This window comes from Anopheles stephensi, chromosome 2 (genome assembly GCF_013141755.1).
Source record: "Anopheles stephensi strain Indian chromosome 2, UCI_ANSTEP_V1.0, whole genome shotgun sequence".
Classification (NCBI taxonomy): Eukaryota; Metazoa; Arthropoda; class Insecta; order Diptera; family Culicidae; genus Anopheles; species Anopheles stephensi.
This window is the reverse complement of record NC_050202.1, coordinates 11,951,975-11,972,584: the sequence shown is the minus strand read 5'-3', so window position 1 is coordinate 11,972,584 and position 20,610 is coordinate 11,951,975. Positions and strand designations below refer to the sequence as shown.

At 43.9% G+C, this 20,610-nt stretch overlaps 2 protein-coding genes and 3 non-coding genes across 6 annotated transcripts; 1 reads left to right on the top strand and 4 right to left on the bottom strand.

Annotated features, from left to right (window-relative positions):
• Positions 1–89: 89 nt before the first annotated feature.
• Positions 90–2,185, bottom strand: LOC118504038 (putative F-box/FBD/LRR-repeat protein At1g16940). The gene is made up of 3 exons (XM_036038036.1): positions 2,008–2,185; positions 1,029–1,922; positions 90–954 (listed from the first exon to the last, which is right to left on the bottom strand). Exons 1-3 carry the CDS (start codon positions 2,032–2,034, stop codon positions 367–369), a joined length of 1,509 nt encoding a protein of 502 aa, XP_035893929.1. The 5' UTR covers positions 2,035–2,185; the 3' UTR covers positions 90–366.
• A 545-nt stretch (positions 2,186–2,730) lies between these two features.
• Positions 2,731–19,793, top strand: LOC118504036 (mitogen-activated protein kinase p38b-like). 2 transcript variants are annotated; one of them, XM_036038024.1, is made up of 7 exons: positions 2,731–3,656; positions 11,349–11,682; positions 12,048–12,282; positions 18,367–18,446; positions 18,588–18,742; positions 18,817–18,914; positions 18,999–19,793. In XM_036038024.1, exons 1-7 carry the CDS (start codon positions 3,553–3,555, stop codon positions 19,070–19,072), a joined length of 1,080 nt encoding a protein of 359 aa, XP_035893917.1. In that variant the 5' UTR covers positions 2,731–3,552; the 3' UTR covers positions 19,073–19,793. The 2 variants fall into 2 exon arrangements, with proteins under 2 accessions (XP_035893917.1, XP_035893916.1); XM_036038023.1 differs by lacking the exon at positions 18,367–18,446 and adding an exon at positions 12,728–12,807.
• Positions 16,075–16,147, bottom strand: Trnaf-gaa. Its single transcript has one exon. It is a non-coding gene; the product is annotated as a tRNA-Phe (tRNA).
• Positions 16,814–16,886, bottom strand: Trnaf-gaa. Its single transcript has one exon. It is a non-coding gene; the product is annotated as a tRNA-Phe (tRNA).
• Trnaf-gaa lies at positions 17,974–18,046 on the bottom strand. The gene has a single exon. It is a non-coding gene; the product is annotated as a tRNA-Phe (tRNA).
• Positions 19,794–20,610: the final 817 nt, after the last annotated feature.

The following is a 20,610-nucleotide window of genomic DNA, read 5'->3' as shown; positions in this document are numbered from 1 at the left end:
CTAGCGCTTATCAACACCCACGAGTTTGCTTCGTTTTTTTTTCCTTCTGCTTCCAAAAACAAAGAAACTAAGATGTGACAGATAACACATTGCATAAAGTACAAGTTCTGTTGGTTGTTAGTTTCATTTTCACACAATATAATGTGTGATAAAGGTATACATATATATATTGCACAAAAACTGCACAAACACACAATCGCCACGTTCCTGCTGCTATATAATAAATGTACAACCCACCCTTCATCAGTGCGCGTTCCTGTTTGTTTACTGTTAATATCACTCGCTTATTATCCTATTACGCATCGAATAGGTTGGATTTTCGGATTCACGGTTCTCCTTCGCAAAAAAAAATCTACCCCACTCAACTCAGCTTTGTTTCACGTTGTTGGTAAAAATGGTCGAATCCTTGGTCGAGATGCCACAGCACGGCATCTGGCGGCGCAGCTCATCGAACGTCATGTAACGTTTGGCACTATCCGTCGGGATCAGGTACAGGAAGCAGTTGCTAATGACGAACGTTTGCAGCGACGGGAAGCGGGCCGGTACCGTGTCCAGTATCGACACCTCCGTCACGATCGTGTCCATTACCAGCCGCTCCAGCTGCGGCACCGTTGGGCAGTTGGCATAGATCTGGCTCGATACGGACATGTTCTCTATCACTAGCACCCGCAGCTTGGTCAGCAGGTTGAGATGCAGAAACGCGTTCGAGTCGAGCTCGTTGTCAAAGTATTGCAAACACAGGAAGGTCAGGTTGGTGAAAGCGGTCGCAATCTGCTTCACGAAGTTCGTTTGGTCCTTGGCCGTGTTGTTGTAGTAGAGCGTGGTCAGCATGGTCATCGGACTGCCGCCGGTGAACAGGGCGAGCTGTTTGTAAGGCATCACCAGGGTCTGTAGGCCGGGCAGGTCCAGCTTTTTCGTTGCATCCATCCGTTGGCATCCCTCTAGATTAAGATACTGCAAAGGAAAGGCGAGGTGTGCGTGTGAGAGATCATTGCACTAATCGTAGGTCGTCGTAGGTAGCAACTTACAGTTAGCTGCTTAAACCCGTTAATAAGCTCACTCACATCACCGATCAACTTGAAGTAGTTGATAGTGAGCGACTTAAGAGCCTTGGCGTGCGAAAACATCTGCAGGAACTCGAAATCGAATATGCTACAGATGTCCGCGATTCGAAGCGTTTCCAGCCGCACGATGCTACGGGCAAACACTCCCGTCCTGTCGAGCGGTCTCAAGTGTACCGGGGAAACACTGTACGATATGTATTTGTCGTTTTTCAGCAAAATATTTAGCACCTTCAGCGAACTAAAGTCACAACCGAACAGCTGCGCCACATGATCCTTCGAGATGAACGACACCTTCAGCTCGATCAGCTGCGCCGAAACCGTGCTCAGTAAGTCCATCTCGCTCCGGTACCGTACGGTTAGATGCAGGGTGTGTAATCGGGGCGTATTGAGCCGGCAGAGTGAATTCTGGTAGAATGAGATGTTAACCTTCTCTAGACAGGCACTATCAATCTGGACTCCGTTCGTGAGCGCCTCGTTGGCCGAGATCTTTAGCTCGGTCAGGTGCAGCAGATTAGGAATGTTGGCCACCACCAACCCGAACGCTACCTTATGCTCCGACCGCAGATACAGCGACAGCGACTGTACCTCCGCCGATCCCGTGCTGAACGATTTCACAATCGTGTCGAGCAGCTCTTCCGTGTCCAGCATGGCGTTCGAGTAAAACTCGATGCTCTTCTGCCGGCACAGCAGCTGCACACCGACGCCGGAAAAAAACTTTGCCTTGCCATAGTTGTACAGCACCAGCTTCTGGCGGCGCAGATAGTGGACCGAGTTGATAATGCCGTTCCATCTGCTGCACACCAGCGACACACGCTGCCGATCTTTCCATGGTAGGTAATCAAAAATGTAGCACAGCACCTGCAACGGAGAAGCAACCCGGACGGTGAAGAAAATGCACGCACGAGGACGATGATATCGTATCACTGGCTTTTCACACGTTTACCTCGTTCGGGAAAGAGTTTAAATTCATTTGAAACCCCAACGAATTTCTTATGAAATTTCGTACGTCGCGCACGGGCCACGGCCACACGTAAACACGCAAAACCCTCGTGTCGTGCGGGCTGGCGCTGCGCTTTCGGCGAAATTGTAAACACGTTATGCGCGTTACATAAAGCTGTGGCATGGTAACGTTTTCGTCCAAAAAAAAAAAACATCCACAATTTTGACGTGTTGCGTTCAGCCGGGTTGCTAACGCAAGCTTTGCCAAGATTTCGATATATGAGATGGGTGAGACGAGCTTTTAACGTTTAACGTAACGAAAGGATTAATTTAAGCCTTGGTTTAAGGATGATTTTCAGCCACTAGTTTCATCCGAAACATTCAGGCTGTTGTCATTGGTCGCATGCGTCTAGTCACATTTTTGTTCTATTTACAGCAACATTGATCAATTTGATTTGTCTTAAATGCCCAAAATTTGAGAGCTGATTATAAGTTGACTAAGCCTTAAGCTCCTAGCTACAGCGTCACAACACGGCACTCAAATTTCGCTCATAATTTGTAACCTGTTCCGAAGTTGCTCTCCTTCACACAGCTACTTAATTAAATTATCAGACAACCCCATCTCGTACGTATAGACCTTAGGCGTTTCAAACTGTCATCAACAATCCTGGTGACATTTCCCTTTCGTTAAAAAGTGTACACTGTTGACGTTTTCGTTGAATAAAAAACAACATCCCACACCGAATCAAACGACGGGAAAGGCCACTGCTGGACAGAAGTGAATTGTATTCGGTCCCGCGAAATCGACCCGCTTTCCCTGCACCCAATATCCTCCTTCGTTTCCGCGTTCAGTGCAACTATTGTTGGCCGCGTTTCCGCAAACTTTCGGTGACGTTTGTCGTAATAAATCCGTCCGGTGTTGGTCGCGGTGTGAGAGTGAGATGCTGCGGCTTGTGGTGTATTTGCGCTAGCCAAGCAGTTCCGCCGATTCACACCTGCAGTAGTAGTGAAAAAAGAGAACCCAGTGAATCCCGGGGTCGCTTTCGTCCGATTTTGTACTCCGTTACGTGTGATTTGGTGCAGATAAGCTCGATTGCTATTGTTGGTATTGTTGGTTTGCTGGTGTGTGCCTCGTGTCATCTTATCACCGAACCACCACCGACCGTCCGATATCTTGGCCGGAAGGTGCCAGGTTGAAGCAATTCAAAAGTGCCACCCGAAAGGTGTGTGTTTGTGTCCGCGTGTGTTCGTGTGCTTGAGTGAAGCGGTGCAAGGGGAAGAAGCGTGGCGGCATAATTACGGTCGTGGTGTGGCGGTGCGTGGGACAAAGCGGTTGTCCCCCGGTTGTTGAGATAAAAAAGAATAGGTGTCAATTCTGTGTGTGTGTGGGTATTTGTGCTTATGCTGAAAGTGTGCGTGCCTGTGTGTGTCCATCTGTTCCGTAATAAATAGAAATATATCAGCTAGAGAAAACAACACCCGCAAGCGGCGGAGACAAAATTTGGCCTAAGGCGGGGCAAAAGCACAGCAAAGCAAACGACCAACCATAATGGCCAACTTTTACCGTACCGAGATCAACAAAACGGAATGGGAAGTTCCGGACAAGTATCAAGCACTGACCCCGGTCGGTAGCGGTGCCTACGGGCAGGTGTGGTAAGTATCTTTAAATCGAATCAGCTCTTCTCTTAGCTGTTTATTACTGACCCATGGGTTTCATGGGTTTTTAAACGTTCTACAACGAGCTCCGGCAGTAGACCGGAAAATTCATTAAATCTTGATCGCTTTATTGGGAGCAGGCTAGTTATGATTGCGGGACCAACAGACCATCTAATTGATGTTAAATAACTTTAAACCATAGCATCAGGTGGCCAGACAATACAGTTGATACTGTTGGATGTTGTACACACGCTAGAATCCCGATTGTCTATTTTGTGTTGGAAATTGTATTTTATAAATAGTTTTTAAGCTTTTCTTATGAAAATACTTTCTTCTAATTGGATTCTGCTAAAGGCTTTTTGGCCTGCTCTGAGTAGAGCATGTGTATAAGACATGGCTAGATCGCCAATCCGTCAACCCTTTCAAGAGTTATTTGTCTTGGTGCATCTGCTTAATTAAATATCTCGATTAATTTATTTTTTTATTTGAGCCATGAATTCCTTGAGTTTCAGTATACATAATTCTTATGCAATATCCTGCAAATGATTGGAAAAGCCTCTCTGATTCAAATTATATCCGTGTAAACTCTCGGAGTCTTCTGTTCCCTTAAGCATGAGCGTTGGGGCTCATCCGGGGTTATCTGCAATATTTGAACCGATTTTTCCGATCTCGAGGCAGACTGTGATTTGCAGAAAAATGAAATCTCCAAGCTTATCGAAACCTGGACTTCAAGCCTAGGAGGGTCAAATCTTTGACCGAATCTACTCAAATATTTAAACGAAGTTATAATGCTGTTAAACCTTTAGTCTGCACATAACAGACACGATACAGTAAACGATCGATATTTGGGAGGATCTCTAGAACACAGGATGCTGTTATGAAAAATCGTTACAGTCAGTATATTTTTTAGTATATTTTAGGATTTCATTTCCTTTTCCCAAGCAAGTATCGTGCCTAATGAGCGAAGCGTTTCTTCGGTCCAAAACAATACGTGCTGTAAACCGAAAGCGCTTATCGTGTATGAATGGGCAGTATGATTTCTTAATTACATTCAAGTATTCTCTTAGTTATCTTCTAAACAGTGACTTACACTGTATTACTATAAATGAAGCGAAATTAAGTTTTAATTTAAGCTAGTAGCACGAACAGTCAGCCGGGTCGATAGCTTTCAGTACAGATGCGATCGTGATTAACGGGATTAGGATATAGCTCAACCTACAACATCGTCTGCACAGCAAATGAGTTCTACATGCTTACATACTGTCAAACTTACCCATTTCTCACGACATACAACACATTTCCATTGCCACTTGTGTCCCATTTAAGGTGAGAAACATCCCAATTCAATTGATCGTGATCTATCCCAACTGGCACGGGATTTGCTGTAAACCCGTCATTCGAATGATGCCATCACCATTCTCCACACTTCCGAAACTGAGCAGCTGAGCAGAGAGAGAGGAGAGCCACAAGAAATAAATATTAACACCGGCACAAAACAACAAACAGCCTGGCTGGCTAGTCAGCAGCCATGCGACGACCTTTCAGGGGGCAACCGACCGATGGGTGATGCTTACGTACTTTTCGGTTTTCCTGTTCCGCTTTTTGGTGGTGTCGGCCCGCTGTTTGCACAGCAAACCGGTTCGTGCTGTGATGATGGTGGAGGCAGCATCGTACCACCCGGTCACAAATCTCATAAAGTTAAATAACCAAAACTAAGAGCGGTTGGTTGGTGCATTGTGGCATTAGGTGGTGGTGTGTGTCCGCAGTATGGTCTGTCAGTGTCTGTCTGCAACGCAGATCCACTCTTAGCAGATCACAAATACAAGCGGAAGATGTTGGCTTCAAGTGCAGCAGCGTTGGTGGTACATGCAATCGATGTTTGATTAACGGACAGTTAAGGTATCCTCCCCAACTGACCTTCTCCCAAACTATGTTGGGAATGTTATCCATTCTTTACCATCGCTCATTTCAACTGGCATAGAATGGCGCACCATGGCGTCTCCCTAACATCAAAAAGAACCATGCAGCAGCAGAGTAGGAGTGGCTTCCATTCTAGGTGGGCTGGGAGTGGATTTCATTCAACCACCATTGCCCGTGGTGCCCGTGATTCGAGCCATAACATCTGTCGTCATTCATCGGCCGTTCTCCAGCACATCCAGCCATAGCCGCGTGTGGGTTTGCGAGGGATGTAGTTGGGATTGAAATGCTTCCATCGCGCGCGCTGATGTTCGCGTAACCTTGGCGCGTATCAGAGCGGGGTTCGTACCGGATTTACTATTTTTCGTACACATCATGTACTTCTCATTGAGGGAATGTCACGAACAATGAGGGGAGTCAGGAAAGTCATTTGAATTTATTAAAGTTGACGCTAGTGCGTAGTTTGAGTTGGTAGTTATAAAGAGGGTGAACCGTCTAATGTCAAATTAATCATGTGTCTCTTGAAATTTGATTAGTCTCTTCTCTGAAGGTGGCATCAGCCTAGTGGACAGCTCTAGATTCTCATACAAAAGGGCTAGTATCCAAGATGAATCGCGCCAATTTAAACCTTCTAAAGATTCCAAAAAATATTCCAACATTGTTCCAACCCCATCACGGAAATAGCTCTCTGGAAGGTCTGCCAAATACTGCTCCCCTTTCTCGTCTATAACCTCTTTGTTTAATGAGAAATATTTTCCCCAAAGGTTCTGCAACAGATTGTTGATTCAAATGTTGCTCAGAATGTCGCATTCGGACGTGTTTTTGAATTGCATTGTTACGGCACTCGGCGAGCAAACAGTTTTTGGGGAACCCCAAAACTTCGGGCAAAAGAATAAGCCATATTGTACCATGGGAGATGCCTATGATGTTAGCTACTCGATCCAGAATCGATCGAAGATCTTCAAGAGCACCGGCATTTTTGCTATAATATGATTTTGATGCACTTTCTGCCACGTTTAGAACGACCACGTTTGAACTCCAAAACAGAGGAGAAGAATTCTTTGCTCTTGCTCTACACACGTTGCTTTCAAAACTTATAGACTTACCTTACCTTACCTTATAGGCGTTATGAGGCCGAGATACCGTTCTCTAAAAAAAGTACCTCTCTTTTAGAAAATTATCGGGATGGGAAACATCTTAAGGTCTACGATACTATCATGAATACCTATCAGTTTGAGAACATCAGGAGCCTTGATTGTCTATCTCCGCTGATGAAAAACTTGGGCCTTATATCGGTCAACATAGACCGTAGACTGAGGCTCCATCATCCTCTTCAAAGAAAAATGATCCCATAGCCTAATTTGGTGCTCTTCGAGGATCTTTGCACTACAACCTCGAGAGGCCTCGGACGTTATACCTAATGAATAAATTCGAACATCTCTTAGCACCCTGTAGATGAACTAGTACTTCGAAGCTAGGACCAAATTCCATCCGCACAACGCTCCACCGTAGGACACAGTACTTCATTTATTCATCTAAGGGTTATAATCAATTCAAGAAAGCGCAAAAAATTGTAGGTCTTGAGGCTATGGAATAGCAGAAGAAGTAATTGAGTGCGCGAACATCACCCAACCCTAACTCAGAGTCGCGTCGTGGCCTCTGTGTACTGCTGCTATGTACTTTAGATATCTCATTGGTATGCACCAGATAAGATTAGATGCCCGCGAACAACATTTCACCTAACCCCCGGGTATAGTGGTGGGTAACAGCAAAAGCTTCCCGTTCCAACCAGAGAGTCACTAAGCGTTGCTGTTATTTAACCTTCCACTGTTACTTCACTTTCGATTCGGAACGATTAAAACCAACGACGATGGATTATGATGTTTACAGTTCTCCGTTATTGGTATTCGATTAGTAATAATGGTTGAAATAATTTGCATCTGGCGATAAATCGGAGCGAGCGTAGCACAATCCTGTGCAGATGATAAGAACATTGTTTGCATTGCGCTATTTGCAAATATTACATATGCAATAATCTTGCACGGGATGGGTAGCCTGGGGCAGTTGGGGTGTACATATTGGCGGACTAGAATCTCGTAATCTCTTTTCCTTACATTCAGCAGCTGCCCTCCAATCGTTACGCGAAACGAGGAAGTGTTGCGATAATGACTTTATTTTACTGTTGAGATAGGTTTATGGAAAAAGGGTGTTGCTGATATGCTGATTATGTAGCGCACACACACACTTAGTAACACAATGTTGGCACTGTAACTTTAAGAATGTCCTATGAAAAAGATAAAAGAGTAATTAAGTAGTTTCATAATCGGTGTTATCACTGTTAGGTAGGTATTATCGTAATTATGACCTGAAACTGTCAGAAGTTGAATCCAGAACTCCAACTACAGCTCTAGAAAGCTGATTTGACCAGTTTATTTAAATGAAATTAAACCCTATTGAGCCGCTACAATGACGAACTCTACGAGTTGTACGGTGATCTCACTATAGTGCAGCGATTTAGATTCGCAAGGCTCCGGTGGGCTGGTCACGGCACGAGAATGACACCGGACGACCCAGCCCGTAAAATCCTTTATCGAGGATTGTTGCGTAAAGTCCGGTATCGAGGATTGTTACAGCAGACCAAGACCGCGAAGCCGTTGTAGCGCCCTGATAAGAGAGTAAGTAAGTAAAGCCTGTTGAAAACCTATGGGATCTTCTGGACAGAAAAACCATCAGGAACGAATTTCAGAAGCGAGAGGAACTGTTTTGTTCCTTGACTCTCAAAGGAATTGTAGATATCTATTATTCGGTTCCAATCTATTAGAATTTTTGAGGAGCGATTGTCTAGGTGAATTTCTCAATCCTCAACAGTTAAGTGTCTGACGAAGCTCTTGACGAATTTTTGACTTGTTTCATGTTCTTCATGTTCAGATTCTAAAGCTATATCAATTAATGTTAATATCCGTCTATTTGTGGCCACTCATATACTTTAGAGCTCTACTGGCCATAATATCTCCTAATGGTACGCGCTCGACTATGCTTATCGAGTAGGGAATGATAGTTAACGAACTCCACGCAGAGCCAAACAAGATAATACTTATCCTTCACACTTTCGTCTAAGCCAGAGTAATTCGCTGGAGATGAGTCTACAACGCAAAATGCATAAAAGACGACGACTTAGACTTCTCAAGACTACCTGTGGAAGTTCTTAGGCAACAAGTAGAGGTTGGCCTGTTGTAAAATCTGCCTTCTTTAACGAGAGTCTTGACCTGCCCAATCAATTTTATACTGACGAATGCATGGTTTTCAACAGCATTTTGAGATCCAGTTACCTCAGCAATATCACTTAGGCTACCTTTAAAAATGAAATACTGATCCGGAAACTGGTACAGTTATGTCACGCACTGTAGAGAGAGTTATAGCTTTAAGCATAAACTTGCCCTTACATCATCGAGAGGATATATCGTGTCACAACTGCTGACTGTCACAACATTCAAATTACGCTTCAATGTACGCCCGCGAGACAGTAGCAGTAGATCTAGTTCAGTAAGGTACCGGCAATGAATCATCGATCTTCGCCTTACCTAGCTGCACGCCGCTTGTCATTGAAACCTCCTCGCAAAGTGACGCGTAAAATGCGGTCAATTTGCAACAATTGAACGGGCTTCGAAGTGCGATTAATAGCCGTGTCACCCTAAGCAAGTGGATGGCACCCTAACGGACGTACGGCGTGGAGTAGTTGGTGGTGGTCGGTCGATCATTGTGTTTGCACGTAAAGAACTCGGGTGGCAATTGCGTCTTGGCAACGATTGGCTACTGGAAGATGTGCAATGAAAAAAGGGGGTAATTGCAATTTTCAAAAACTAATTTCTAACTGTAAAAAGAAGGAAATTATCTAACAGGAACTTCATGCGATCTTCCAATCGATCCCGAAACAAACAGGAAACTCACAGCGATGAAGGGGCAGGTTTGATTTAAACGGCCCCCAGCAGCAAGGTGTGAATAATTAGCCGTGCCACTGTGTGTTACTGTTTTGTTTTACTTGACGACGCGTCTCTGTGGTGGATGATGCTGCTGCTTCTGCTGCTGCTGCCACTGCCCACCTAGAATCCCCGCCGAGAGATAGGTTTGAGAAATGCTATAAATAACACGAACGGCTGAACTAACCGTATAAACAAATGAATCCGAAAGCATCGCCTTTTACTGGGCCGCTTGCCGCTCCGCGATCGGCTCGGTGGTGTCCGTCTGTCGGTAGGGTCGTTTGGGGCCGGCGTAACCTTAGGCCCCCTTATAACCTTATCTCTTCTCAACCCGCGCGTACACACACAGGTAACGGAGACAGCAATCGTACCCTTTGGCTTTAATTGTTTCTGTGGCGTTGCAAGGTGCACTACTGGTCATGCGCCGAGATGTAGAACCACCAAGCGCATAGAAATAATGTTGAAGGAAAGAAGGGGGAATCTCTTTGGCTTTCGGTAATTCTTCGGGAGGATTGTTGCTGTTTTCTGCCCTCAAAAAGTTGAGCGGAATGAGCATTTGCATGTGAGCAATGGACGAAATCGAATGACGCTTATTCAATAAAAGTTCTGCTTCTTTTATAGCCGAAATTCCAAATTATATTATAATTTTGACAAAATTATCGTTAAATTAAAAGTCGATTGCTTCATGTATTAAAATCGCATTACGTGCAAACCAGTGTACCTTGGTGATGATGATGATGATGATTAATGAGTTGGTACGTGAAAACGTGACGGGTTGGCCGTTATTTAATGCATAAATTCCACTGCTGTTATGATGTAACGCTCTGTAACGCTGCCTGGTTATTTATTGCTACTAACCTAAGCCCTAGAAGCTCCCTCAGCTCCTTGGTTTTATTGTGCTGTACCCGTGAGATCACTGGAAAGCAAATATCTTTACAGGTGGTTATCAGATGATTTCACAAGTGTAGTACTTAATTTCACACAGTCAAAATACCAACTTTGTAAGGTATAGTAGCGGAAATTAGAGTTTATGAGGCGTTAATGGAATGTTAATTGTTTTAAAGGCTGCGAATTCGTTAACAAAATTTATTTTAATGACTATACGGTGTTAATCCTTTATATTTCTAAATATAAATATATTCTACTTATAACTTATAATATACTTTGTGCACAGGAGTTTGAATATGAGATAATGGACAAATTCCTATTGCACCTATCTTAGCAAGTATATATTGATCCCTGAAGCTTCTGTATCGAAAGTATAAAATTGTATGCTTCGTTTACGATATTAATTGAACAGTTGACTTCATTGTGATATTTTATTGCCATCATTCATCGAATGCAAACGGAGCCGTTCTATAGCGTATATAAATTTAATTTAAATAATTAAATTCAATTCAATATTTAACTTGTGGAATTGTCTTATAATTTTATTAAAAAATTCGTTATCATTTTTTAAAAGCGTTTAAAACGACTGCTTGTTGTGAACTTGAATGCTAATTTATTATTGTCCACGGTGTAATCAAGCCCGTGTTGTGTCTAGGCTCGCTGGCGCCTGAAAGTATGCAATCGATATTTGAGAGGGTCTCGTGTTTTTGGCGGGGTAAAGAGTTAGTGGCAAGCCTAATTCAACTGCTAATGAACATCAACAAAGCCTGTTGTGCCACTACCCTTGTTCTAAAGGCGAATGGTTTCTGATGTTGCATACTTCCAGGCGATGTAAATGTTGTTTTTCATAAAAAACTAAACTAAATAAATTACTGATTTCTATCACCATTTTCCTTCTCTTTCACAGCTCGGCCATGGACACGGTACACAATGTGAAGGTGGCAATCAAGAAGTTGGCCCGCCCGTTCCAGTCGGCCGTCCATGCCAAACGCACCTACCGGGAGCTGCGCATGCTGAAGCACATGAACCACGAGAACATAATTGGCCTGCTGGACGTGTTCCATCCCGGGGACAACAAGCTCGAATCGTTCCAGCAGGTGTACCTGGTCACGCACCTGATGGGCGCCGACCTGAACAACATCATCCGCACCCAGCGCCTGTCGGACGAGCACGTCCAGTTTCTCGTGTACCAGATCCTGCGTGGTCTCAAGTACATCCACAGTGCCGGCATCATTCACCGGGTACGCTACTGACCGCTCAAGCAGCTTAATGCAAACATTAATCAAACGGTGTACTACACCGGCACCCATGTGCGTGTCGCCACAAAAAAAAATCTATTCGAAAGTTCGGTGTGATAAGAGAGAGGGGACGGCCGTCTGTGTGTGTCGTATCCACCAAACCGACCGACCTCGGGTTGGTGGGTTGAAAAATCGATCCACCACGTTCCTCTCCGCAGTATAATAAGTCTTTTCCACATGACATTATGTTCCACCACCCGTGTGTTCGTTCCAATCGTCGCATTATGTCGCAAATTCTGTAATTACCCTGCCAGACCCAGGATCGTCAACTCAACCCCTTTTTCCCGCTTTATCTACGCTACTTGCAGGATTTGAAACCGTCCAACATTGCCGTGAACGAAGATTGCGAGCTGAAAATATTGGATTTCGGGCTGGCCCGACCGACCGAGAACGAGATGACCGGGTACGTTGCGACCCGCTGGTACCGTGCGCCTGAAATTATGCTCAACTGGATGCACTACAATCAGACGGTCGACATCTGGTCGGTCGGGTGCATCATGGCGGAGCTGCTAACCGGTCGGACCCTGTTCCCCGGCACGGACCGTATCCTTTTCGCAAAAACCCGTTTGTCTGTACCTGTACATGTGCCTAACATTGACCTGTAGCCTCAGACCGCTTGTGGTATTAATTTGTGCTTCGGTGTGACGTTCTATGACTAACCTTTCTAACAAAAAGCGGGTAGTTTATGTCCCTTTATTTCTCAATCTCCCTCCATGATTTGGGTTAATTGATCACTGTGCTTTAATCCTTTCCCTCAACCAAACCATTTTACTCCATTCTGTATGTGTGTTTAGTTAGCGTCCCATTCAACCAGTATTTGTCATTAACGTATAGTAATTCCCCCTCTTTTTACCTACCTTAAATTGCCCTTCTGTCCAAAGGGGGCAACTGAAATGTTGTGAACGTGATTTTCTTTCACTCCAAACCCGTCGTTGCCTTTTGCTCCCACCCATTGCACTCTCAACTCCCCATCTTCAATCACCGCCAGACATTCACCAGCTAAACCTTATCATGGAGATACTCGGCACACCGAACGATGAGTTCATGGCGAAAATCTCCTCGGAAAGTGTGAGTAATCGTATGCTGTTTTTCTTTTTCTTTAATTTAAATATGTTAGTTTTTAGCAGTTTATTTGTGCGTTGAAGGGCTTGAGAGTATCAATACGTTACGGGTGCCTTTATTTGACTTGCTTAATGAACGGATCTCGCCGCCATCTCACTAAACTTGCCCCCAGAAGACCGTACACAAATCGGTACACGAATGACAAATAGCTTTAGAAAGATTTTTAATTAATGCCAATTAGAAAGGTCGAAGCAGCGGACACTTGTCTGCAGACAGACACCCAAAGCAGTTTTTGCAGGTAGCAATAACCATTTTTAAACTGCTTGCACTGCACTGCAATCAATCAACTATTGCAGTGGCAAAACGGATTCAAGTACGTCCAGTAGTAGCCAACTCCTTGTACGCACTGGTACGTACCCCCCTAGCTAGCCTGGCTTGGTGGCTGATTGTGTCAAATGTGATTAGAGCAACGGATACACGACGCGTCGTGATCGATTCAACCGGCTCTGGGCATTAGGTGGCATACTGCTATTACCCACTACAAGATCGTGACAGTAGAGTAGACGTGGTCAACCTACCTGAGGCGGAGAGGTGGTGCATTGCGACAAGCGTGTTTATGGCTGATAGATAGGCTTTGGGGTTGGGTCAAACATTGGTGGCTTTTAAACTAATTTCCAGTGGCCACGGGGTGGTGGTTAAGTTCTTTTAAGCAATCTAATTTAATTCTAGACGCTCACACGAGTTGTACGATTTGTCCTGTACAAGCCTCACATATCTTTCCCGTTGGATTGGATACACACTAATGGACATTCGTATAAGATTCGATTCCGAGGTGGTTTTTATCAGCATTTTTGCGTTATCTTATTGTGCTATATAAAATTATTGAAATAGATTACTTACTTACTTACTTATCAGGCGCTACAACCGCTTTGCGGTCTTGGCCTGCTGCAACAATCCTCGATACCGCTCACGGTTCAGCGCCGTCGTCTGCCAATCCGTTATCCCGGCCGTTCTGGCGGACGCATCAACGCCATCACTCCATCTCAATTTGGGCCTACCACGCCTCCTCTGTCCTTGTGGACGGCCTAAAAGGACTTTACGGGCTGGGTCGTCCGGTGTCATTCTCATGACGTGACCAGCCCACCGGAGCCTGGCGAGTCTAATGCGCTGTACGATAGTGAGATCATCATACAGCTCGTAGAGCTCGTCGTTGTAGCGGCTCCTCCATTGTCCTTCCACACATACGGGGCCAAAAATCCTTCTGAGCATCTTCCTCTCGAACGCGGCTAAGAGGGCTTCGTCAGTTTTGGACAGAGTCCATACTCCATACAGAGTACTTTAAAATTAAGTCACAGAAAGCCAGAAATGGCAGGCCGAGACCTCTCAAGGTTGTAGTGCCACAGAAGAAGAAGAATTCCGAATCGCGAACATTGGATAAGTAGAAAACTTGAAGAGATGATGTTCCACTTTTCGCAGGTACTCACGGGACACAAGTACGTACCTGAATACTTGCATCGTATGGGCTTCATCCCATCCCCTTACTGTTTTCATTGTGAGGAGGTAGTGGAGCATCTGTGAAGCATGTGATCAAAGTCAAGTCAAAGCTTTCCATTACTCTGGCATCTAAACTGAGCTGAAACTGGCTTGGCATTCAGTATGGAACTAGAACTGGGACTACACATCTTCCTTGAACAAAAAGTCTATCAGGGTCTTGGTGGACAGACAGCGCAGTCTAGCAGGACAAGATCATGTTGATCATCGCTCGTGTAGTGGCAGACAAGCCCCGAAAGCAAAGCACACCCAATAGTGAACTTCTGAGGATGCCTAGCGACTTGGGGAAAACTCAGTGGGGATTATATTTCCGACTGTTGTATCTCTCTAATGCAAATTTCTCTAATGATGTTCCTTGCAAGTATAATCTAGCAGTCATATTTTTATTTGATTTATGCGCATAAAGTCTAATTGGTTGAAGCAAACAAAAACTTCACGCGCACATATAAGCATTTCCACTGGTGTAATCAAATGACCGATAGAATGCATTTAATGTGTGTTAATTGTGCTCCTACTAGCGCGAAGTGCACCGCCACACTCCGATGATTGAATGTGGTCGATCCAGTCGATCTTTCCTACTGTAGACACAATGTGTGGAGTGCGGACAGACTTAACGGGGTGAAGGAGGAGGGTAGGAGGGGGTTTGCGCGACAGCCCATGTCCAGCTTGGGGACAACATTCTACAAATTCTTGCACGTTTTCTTTTTTAATAGTTGAGATTTTTGCTGTTGCCATTTTCTTCTGCGCGCCCAGCCTCTGCCATTTCGCACACACTTAATCACGACTCGCGGTGGCATCTGGTAGTTTACGATGCGAGTCGTTTTTTTTTTACTCGGGCTGAAAGGGGGTTCTTGGTGAGTGCAGGGCTCGCTCGATTGGGCAGGATTGAACTTTCGAAACTATTTATTATTTCCAAAGTACATTTTTTTTAAAATATTGTTGAATTCCATCGGCTCAAACAATTTTATGAAGAGCTCGATTAGGATGCGACATTAAATGCTATTGTAAAATAAAGTGTTAGGTCCCTCAAAACCCCAGTAAACGCCACACAAAACTACCCTTACGCTGGCAGTTTCCTAGGTAGAGGCTACGTCACGTGGAAAAGTGGCAAGGTTTCAACCAGGATTTCACTGACATTCCTGCAGCAAGTTACTGTAAAAGGGCGGCGTACATGAGATATGTGCAGAACCCGCTTATCATCACACGGTTGGAGGGATGATGGGGGGATGTATGTGTGTGTATTTCTGCACGCCAATGAGGGGGGGGGGAGGGGTGGCTTATCATACGTCCGTCCATACCCCCCCTTCGCCCCATGGCACACCTCACAAGGCAGTTGAGCGATCGTCTTGATTAAGTTATTATCTGTCATGTATGTTGGCGATTTCTTTGGACATATGTGCATACATGGCTAGTGTCCCAATCCGGGGAGGGTAGACGTGATTGTAACTGTGTGCGGTTTTTGTTGGGAAACCGCTCCATGTGTATTTTTTTTGCATTTGCCTTTGCCTTGTTCGGCAAACAAGTGCACACACATCAATTAGACATTCTGACACCATGTTCATGTGAAATGCCCCACTCAAATGGAGAGGGATGAAAATATAGATGTTTTTTTTTACGCAAAGCTACGGAACATATGGGTGATGAATGATTTGTGTGAAAAACCGGAATTCCTCTGATGGGGAGCAAAAAAGGAGGAATTGTTTCTTCACTCCCTCTCGTGTGTGCCGAAACCCGGGATTGAACCGGGGACCTTTAGATCTTCAGTCTAACGCTCTCCCAACTGAGCTATTTCGGCGGGTGGGGGGCTGGGTCGCTATACGCGTACTGGTAAACTGTGCCTTTCCCGTTTACATGCTTTTTCCATTTGCATAAAGGGGGGACGGACATACGTGTCATTCAACGGGGTGGTTCTTGTTGTTTTGCGTAACATTTAAAAGCATATGTTTACATTGATTTCAACAAGAGTGTAAATGTATTACAATACTAATTCATGAAGTTGTGTTTTAATTGGTTGTATCTTTCATTTTTAAAATTGGTTATAATACAACAAATTTAAATCTAGACAACTGAATGACTATCAAAACTGACTTACTATACTTACGCTATATTTGTGAATTTTGATATTAGTAGAAAAAATGTAGCAGTGTATATATAAATTATTCAACAATTATTCGTATACTATGGTAACAAGTACTTGTATACGGTATAAAAGACGGAATGCTTTCACGAATACGTTCCTATCTTATCATGTATCCTTCTCTTAGTAACAGTAACAGTAGAATAGTAACAACTTCGGGTAGTAATAGTAACAACTTCGAGTAGTAATAGTAACAACTTCGAGTAGTAATAGTAACAACTTCGCTGTTGATTACTGTGTTGTAACTACTAAAAAGTCTGAGAACTATATAAAATGTAAGCTTTTACGATCACATAAATAATAGTAAAAAAAGAAGGGCATCTTTGCCGAAACCCGGGATTGAACCGGGGACCTTTAGATCTTCAGTCTAACGCTCTCCCAACTGAGCTATTTCGGCAGGTGGGGGGTGGGCTGTCTATTACAGTGCTGTTCAATAGGAAGCAACCTGAACGAATAAGGCTGTGCTCTGATGTTGGGGAAGTTAAGCCACCGGCCTGTTGTCTTTGGGAATTGTCTTTCAATGTGACAATACATAAACGCGGCTTCTTTGTGTCATAAATATTGTGATAAATACTCCAATAGTTTGAAAAAAAATACCACATAACTAATTTTATCCAAACAGTTGGCGTCACACAGTCAAGGAGTACACAGTGCAGCTGGAATATCGAACATGACAAAATTGGACAAAACAAATAGTTTCGTTTGAGGCTGTCTGACAGAGTACCTCCATGTAACTCTGTGAGGTTGTTCGTGTTCCATGTCTTGTACAGAGTTCAACTCGGCCTTTAGTCCTGGAGCCCCAAAGGCTATCTTCCTATAAGCTGAGTGTGGGATCCTGCGAGCCTCGTTCATTTAAAGGGTCCCCAAACTCCATAAGAGGTACAGGATATATTAATACAGGCCGCTTGTTCTCTAACATTGGCCCAGTCAGCAAATTCGACGTATTAAGGGTCTCCAAGAGGCGGATTGATCCGTTACTGGGCTTTGGTAGTCCGTTTTATGTCACAGAAACTGTTGAGCTGACTTATACTATTAACATTATATCTGTAATTATGATTTGTATAGTGGGCAACAATAACATACAAAACTAAGGCATGTTTTACGGTTATCTAACAGCTAAGGTATAATTTGAAGGGCGATCTTATTAAAACTCCTCACCAATGTTTAACGTTGTTCGACACTAACATTGTTTGCATTCTATCTAATATAGCTTATGCGTTCAAGTATTATTTTAATAGTAAAATTTCGAAAAAAGTGTTTTTTTTTTTTTGCTTGCTAATGCGTGATATATGCATGAACTATAGTTCAAATTTTTTAAAAAATGGTGTAAAAACACGTATAAACTAATATTCAAAAGCGACTAAGACTCAGCAAAATAATAATTAAATTGGATAAGTGGTTGTTTGGATGGTTAATTGTGTATGTGTAGGGTAAATTGAAACCTAACTACACAACGGAGCCAAGAAAAAAATATTGCTCGTATGTGCCGAAACCCGGGATTGAACCGGGGACCTTTAGATCTTCAGTCTAACGCTCTCCCAACTGAGCTATTTCGGCGCGTCGAGAGGAGTGCTGGTTAAAGCGGTACGGGCTACGCTACGCCTTCCCTTAGCTCATAAATACGTTAGATGAAGCAGTGGAAGAACTCCATTCTGATTTCTCGCTCTATTGCGACTAATTCGGGTTTTACTAACAAAAATTGTATGGTTAACAACAATTGTACATCAATAAAAAAGCCAGCATGTTTCGTAGCAACCTTAACTTTTGGAACTTACGAACTCTTCTGCCACGTTTGGCCCCCCAACCAACAACGACCCGCTTTCGACTTACGACGACGCTGACACATGCCGCAACCCCCATGGGTTTTGATCCATCAGATATTGACCATCTGACGCGCGTTATGTTTTTCTGCGGTACACCCAACGAAGAACTTATGCAAAAAATCACCAGCGAAGAGGTAGCGAACGCGTGTTAGCTTATCTTTTTTGTTGTTAAATTGGTATACCCAAAAGGCCAGTTTGCAGTAAATGTAGTTAATAAAAAGAGAGTTGAGAGAACATGCAAAAGGATATTAACGATTTGTTGCTTCTACTCGCAGGCCCGACACTACATCAAATCGCTCCCGAAGACCGAGAAGCGCAACTTCAGTGATGTGTTCCGTGGCGCCAACCCGCTTGCCATCGATTTGCTGGAGAAAATGCTGGAGCTGGATGCGGACAAGCGGATAACGGCGGAACAGGCGTTGGCCCATCCGTGAGTCTAATGCTGTCCCGAAGCCACTTTGGACGTATTCTAATCCTTTTTCCCCTTACTATCCCCTTTTCTAGCTATCTGGAAAAGTATGCCGATCCGTCCGACGAACCGACCTCTTCTCTTTACGATCAGAGTTTCGAAGACATGGATCTGCCCGTCGAACGGTGGAAGGGTAAGACAATCAGAGAGTGCAGAGTGCCGTATTCGAAAAAAAAAAAACGATTGATTCGCTTCCGCTTTCCTTCTATCGTTTTAGAGCTGGTGTTTAAGGAAGTGCTGAACTTTGTCCCACAGCAGCACGCACACATTGGCGGTGAACCGCAGGCGTAAAATGTGCCATCCATCCACAACACCACCCACCCAACTGAACCTTCTATTGCCACGAACGACAAGGACGACGGGGAGCTACTGCAACTCCACCGTGTGCAGCAAAAAAGAAAGCAGCAATAGGAGGAAACTCGGGACACTAAAACACGCCGTCGAATAAGAATTTAGTTGCTGCGATTGCCTAACTGTGTGTGTGTGTTGGTGTGCGCGAGGACACTACTTTTTAAAACAAATTTCTTCAATAATGTATTGGCGTTTAAAACGCTTGCCTTCGGCGGGTGCATTGGTTTTCAATTGGACAGCCTCAGTACGGGTAGTAAGCGGGTAGTAGACAGTCACGTGGCAAACATGTGTGTGTGTGGTGGAAGAGAGCAGGGCAACACCAACTAGTGTATTAAGCGAGCGAGATGATGATCGTGGTGATGTAGAAAATGTAATGAAACTAAAAAACACACATAAAATACATACCGATTAAAGGCGGTAAGCAGCAATAGTACTCTCGTGCCGGTTCGAAGCTTCTTCTCTTCTGTGGTCACCACAATACGACGGCGGAACGTATGGCGGGTAGAAGGAGGGAACAGAGGGAAGTGTACTTCGAAGTCAACAACTGCAACAACAAAACTATTTGATACGAATAAAACAACAACAAAAATGCCTGTATGTGTGTGTAGTGCGTCGTGGTCTGGTTTACAATAAATGTTATACAATTTGTTTGTTGCCTTAAGCTTTAAAAGGGTTTTCAACTTTTTGTTTAAACAAAAGAAGACATTTTTTGGTATTTTTTAATTGAAAACAATATTCGAAACGTAAGACAGTGTTGGAATGTGCAGAAAGATAGGAAGTTTAGCTAGCATAGCCTCAGGGACACAGCACCAATGATCAGACTCGTTGGGAACCATGTATGGCCAGCAAGGCCGGAGGAACCTCTGGGGATTTGTCTTCACTAGGCGACACTGTTACGATCGACTGAGACACTTGTGGACACTGCGCGAGAATAACTTCGTTGGTATCCCGGAGGTTGAGCATCTCCACGGACAGCCATGTATAATCCGGAACACAGAACGAAAACTGTTCACGACGTACGAATCATGAAGACTGGGTTAAAGAATTGCACATATCACTTTATAAAACCGTTCCATTTGGGTTGTTGGCTATGAATTTCCACAGGTTTCCTACATAAATTTAGAATGACGACACACATGAAGACCCTCCCATATAAAAAAGCGACTGGCTAATTGTGGTCCTTAATCCCTTTTCAACCCCTTTTTGCTTAACCAAATTAGGTGCATCAGCAGAGGAGAGTGTCCTTTTTTGTTCCTTGTATCCGGTTTTTTTTAATGGAGTTCATTAGATGATTGTAAAGTTCCACAATAGGCTTAGAATATTTCACTATCAATTTGAGACATTCTCCTCAGTGATTGTAAATATAAATCCCGCACACGGAATTTTGACCGTTCTGATTGCAAAACATGTTGTGTGTAATGCAGATACAAACTGTATAATATTCTCAGTTTTGTAGTTTTCATAAATAGAGAACCTGT

What these genes read in the sequence shown, in the direction of transcription:
- LOC118504038 (XM_036038036.1), bottom strand. Translation starts at nt 2,034, where the DNA reads ATGAATTTAAACTCTTTCCCGAACGAG. An exon ending in TAAACTCTTTCCCGAACGAG is followed by an intron (nt 1,923 to 2,007) that starts GTAAACGTGTGA and finishes TCTCCGTTGCAG; the next exon opens with GTGCTGTGCTACATTTTTGA. An exon ending in ACGGGTTTAAGCAGCTAACT is followed by an intron (nt 955 to 1,028) that starts GTAAGTTGCTAC and finishes TTTCCTTTGCAG; the next exon opens with TATCTTAATCTAGAGGGATG.
- LOC118504036 (XM_036038024.1), top strand. Translation starts at nt 3,553, where the DNA reads ATGGCCAACTTTTACCGTACCGAGATCAACAAAACGGAATGGGAAGTT. An exon ending in GTGCCGGCATCATTCACCGG is followed by an intron (nt 11,683 to 12,047) that starts GTACGCTACTGA and finishes CGCTACTTGCAG; the next exon opens with GATTTGAAACCGTCCAACAT. An exon ending in GCCCGTCGAACGGTGGAAGG is followed by an intron (nt 18,915 to 18,998) that starts GTAAGACAATCA and finishes CTATCGTTTTAG; the next exon opens with AGCTGGTGTTTAAGGAAGTG.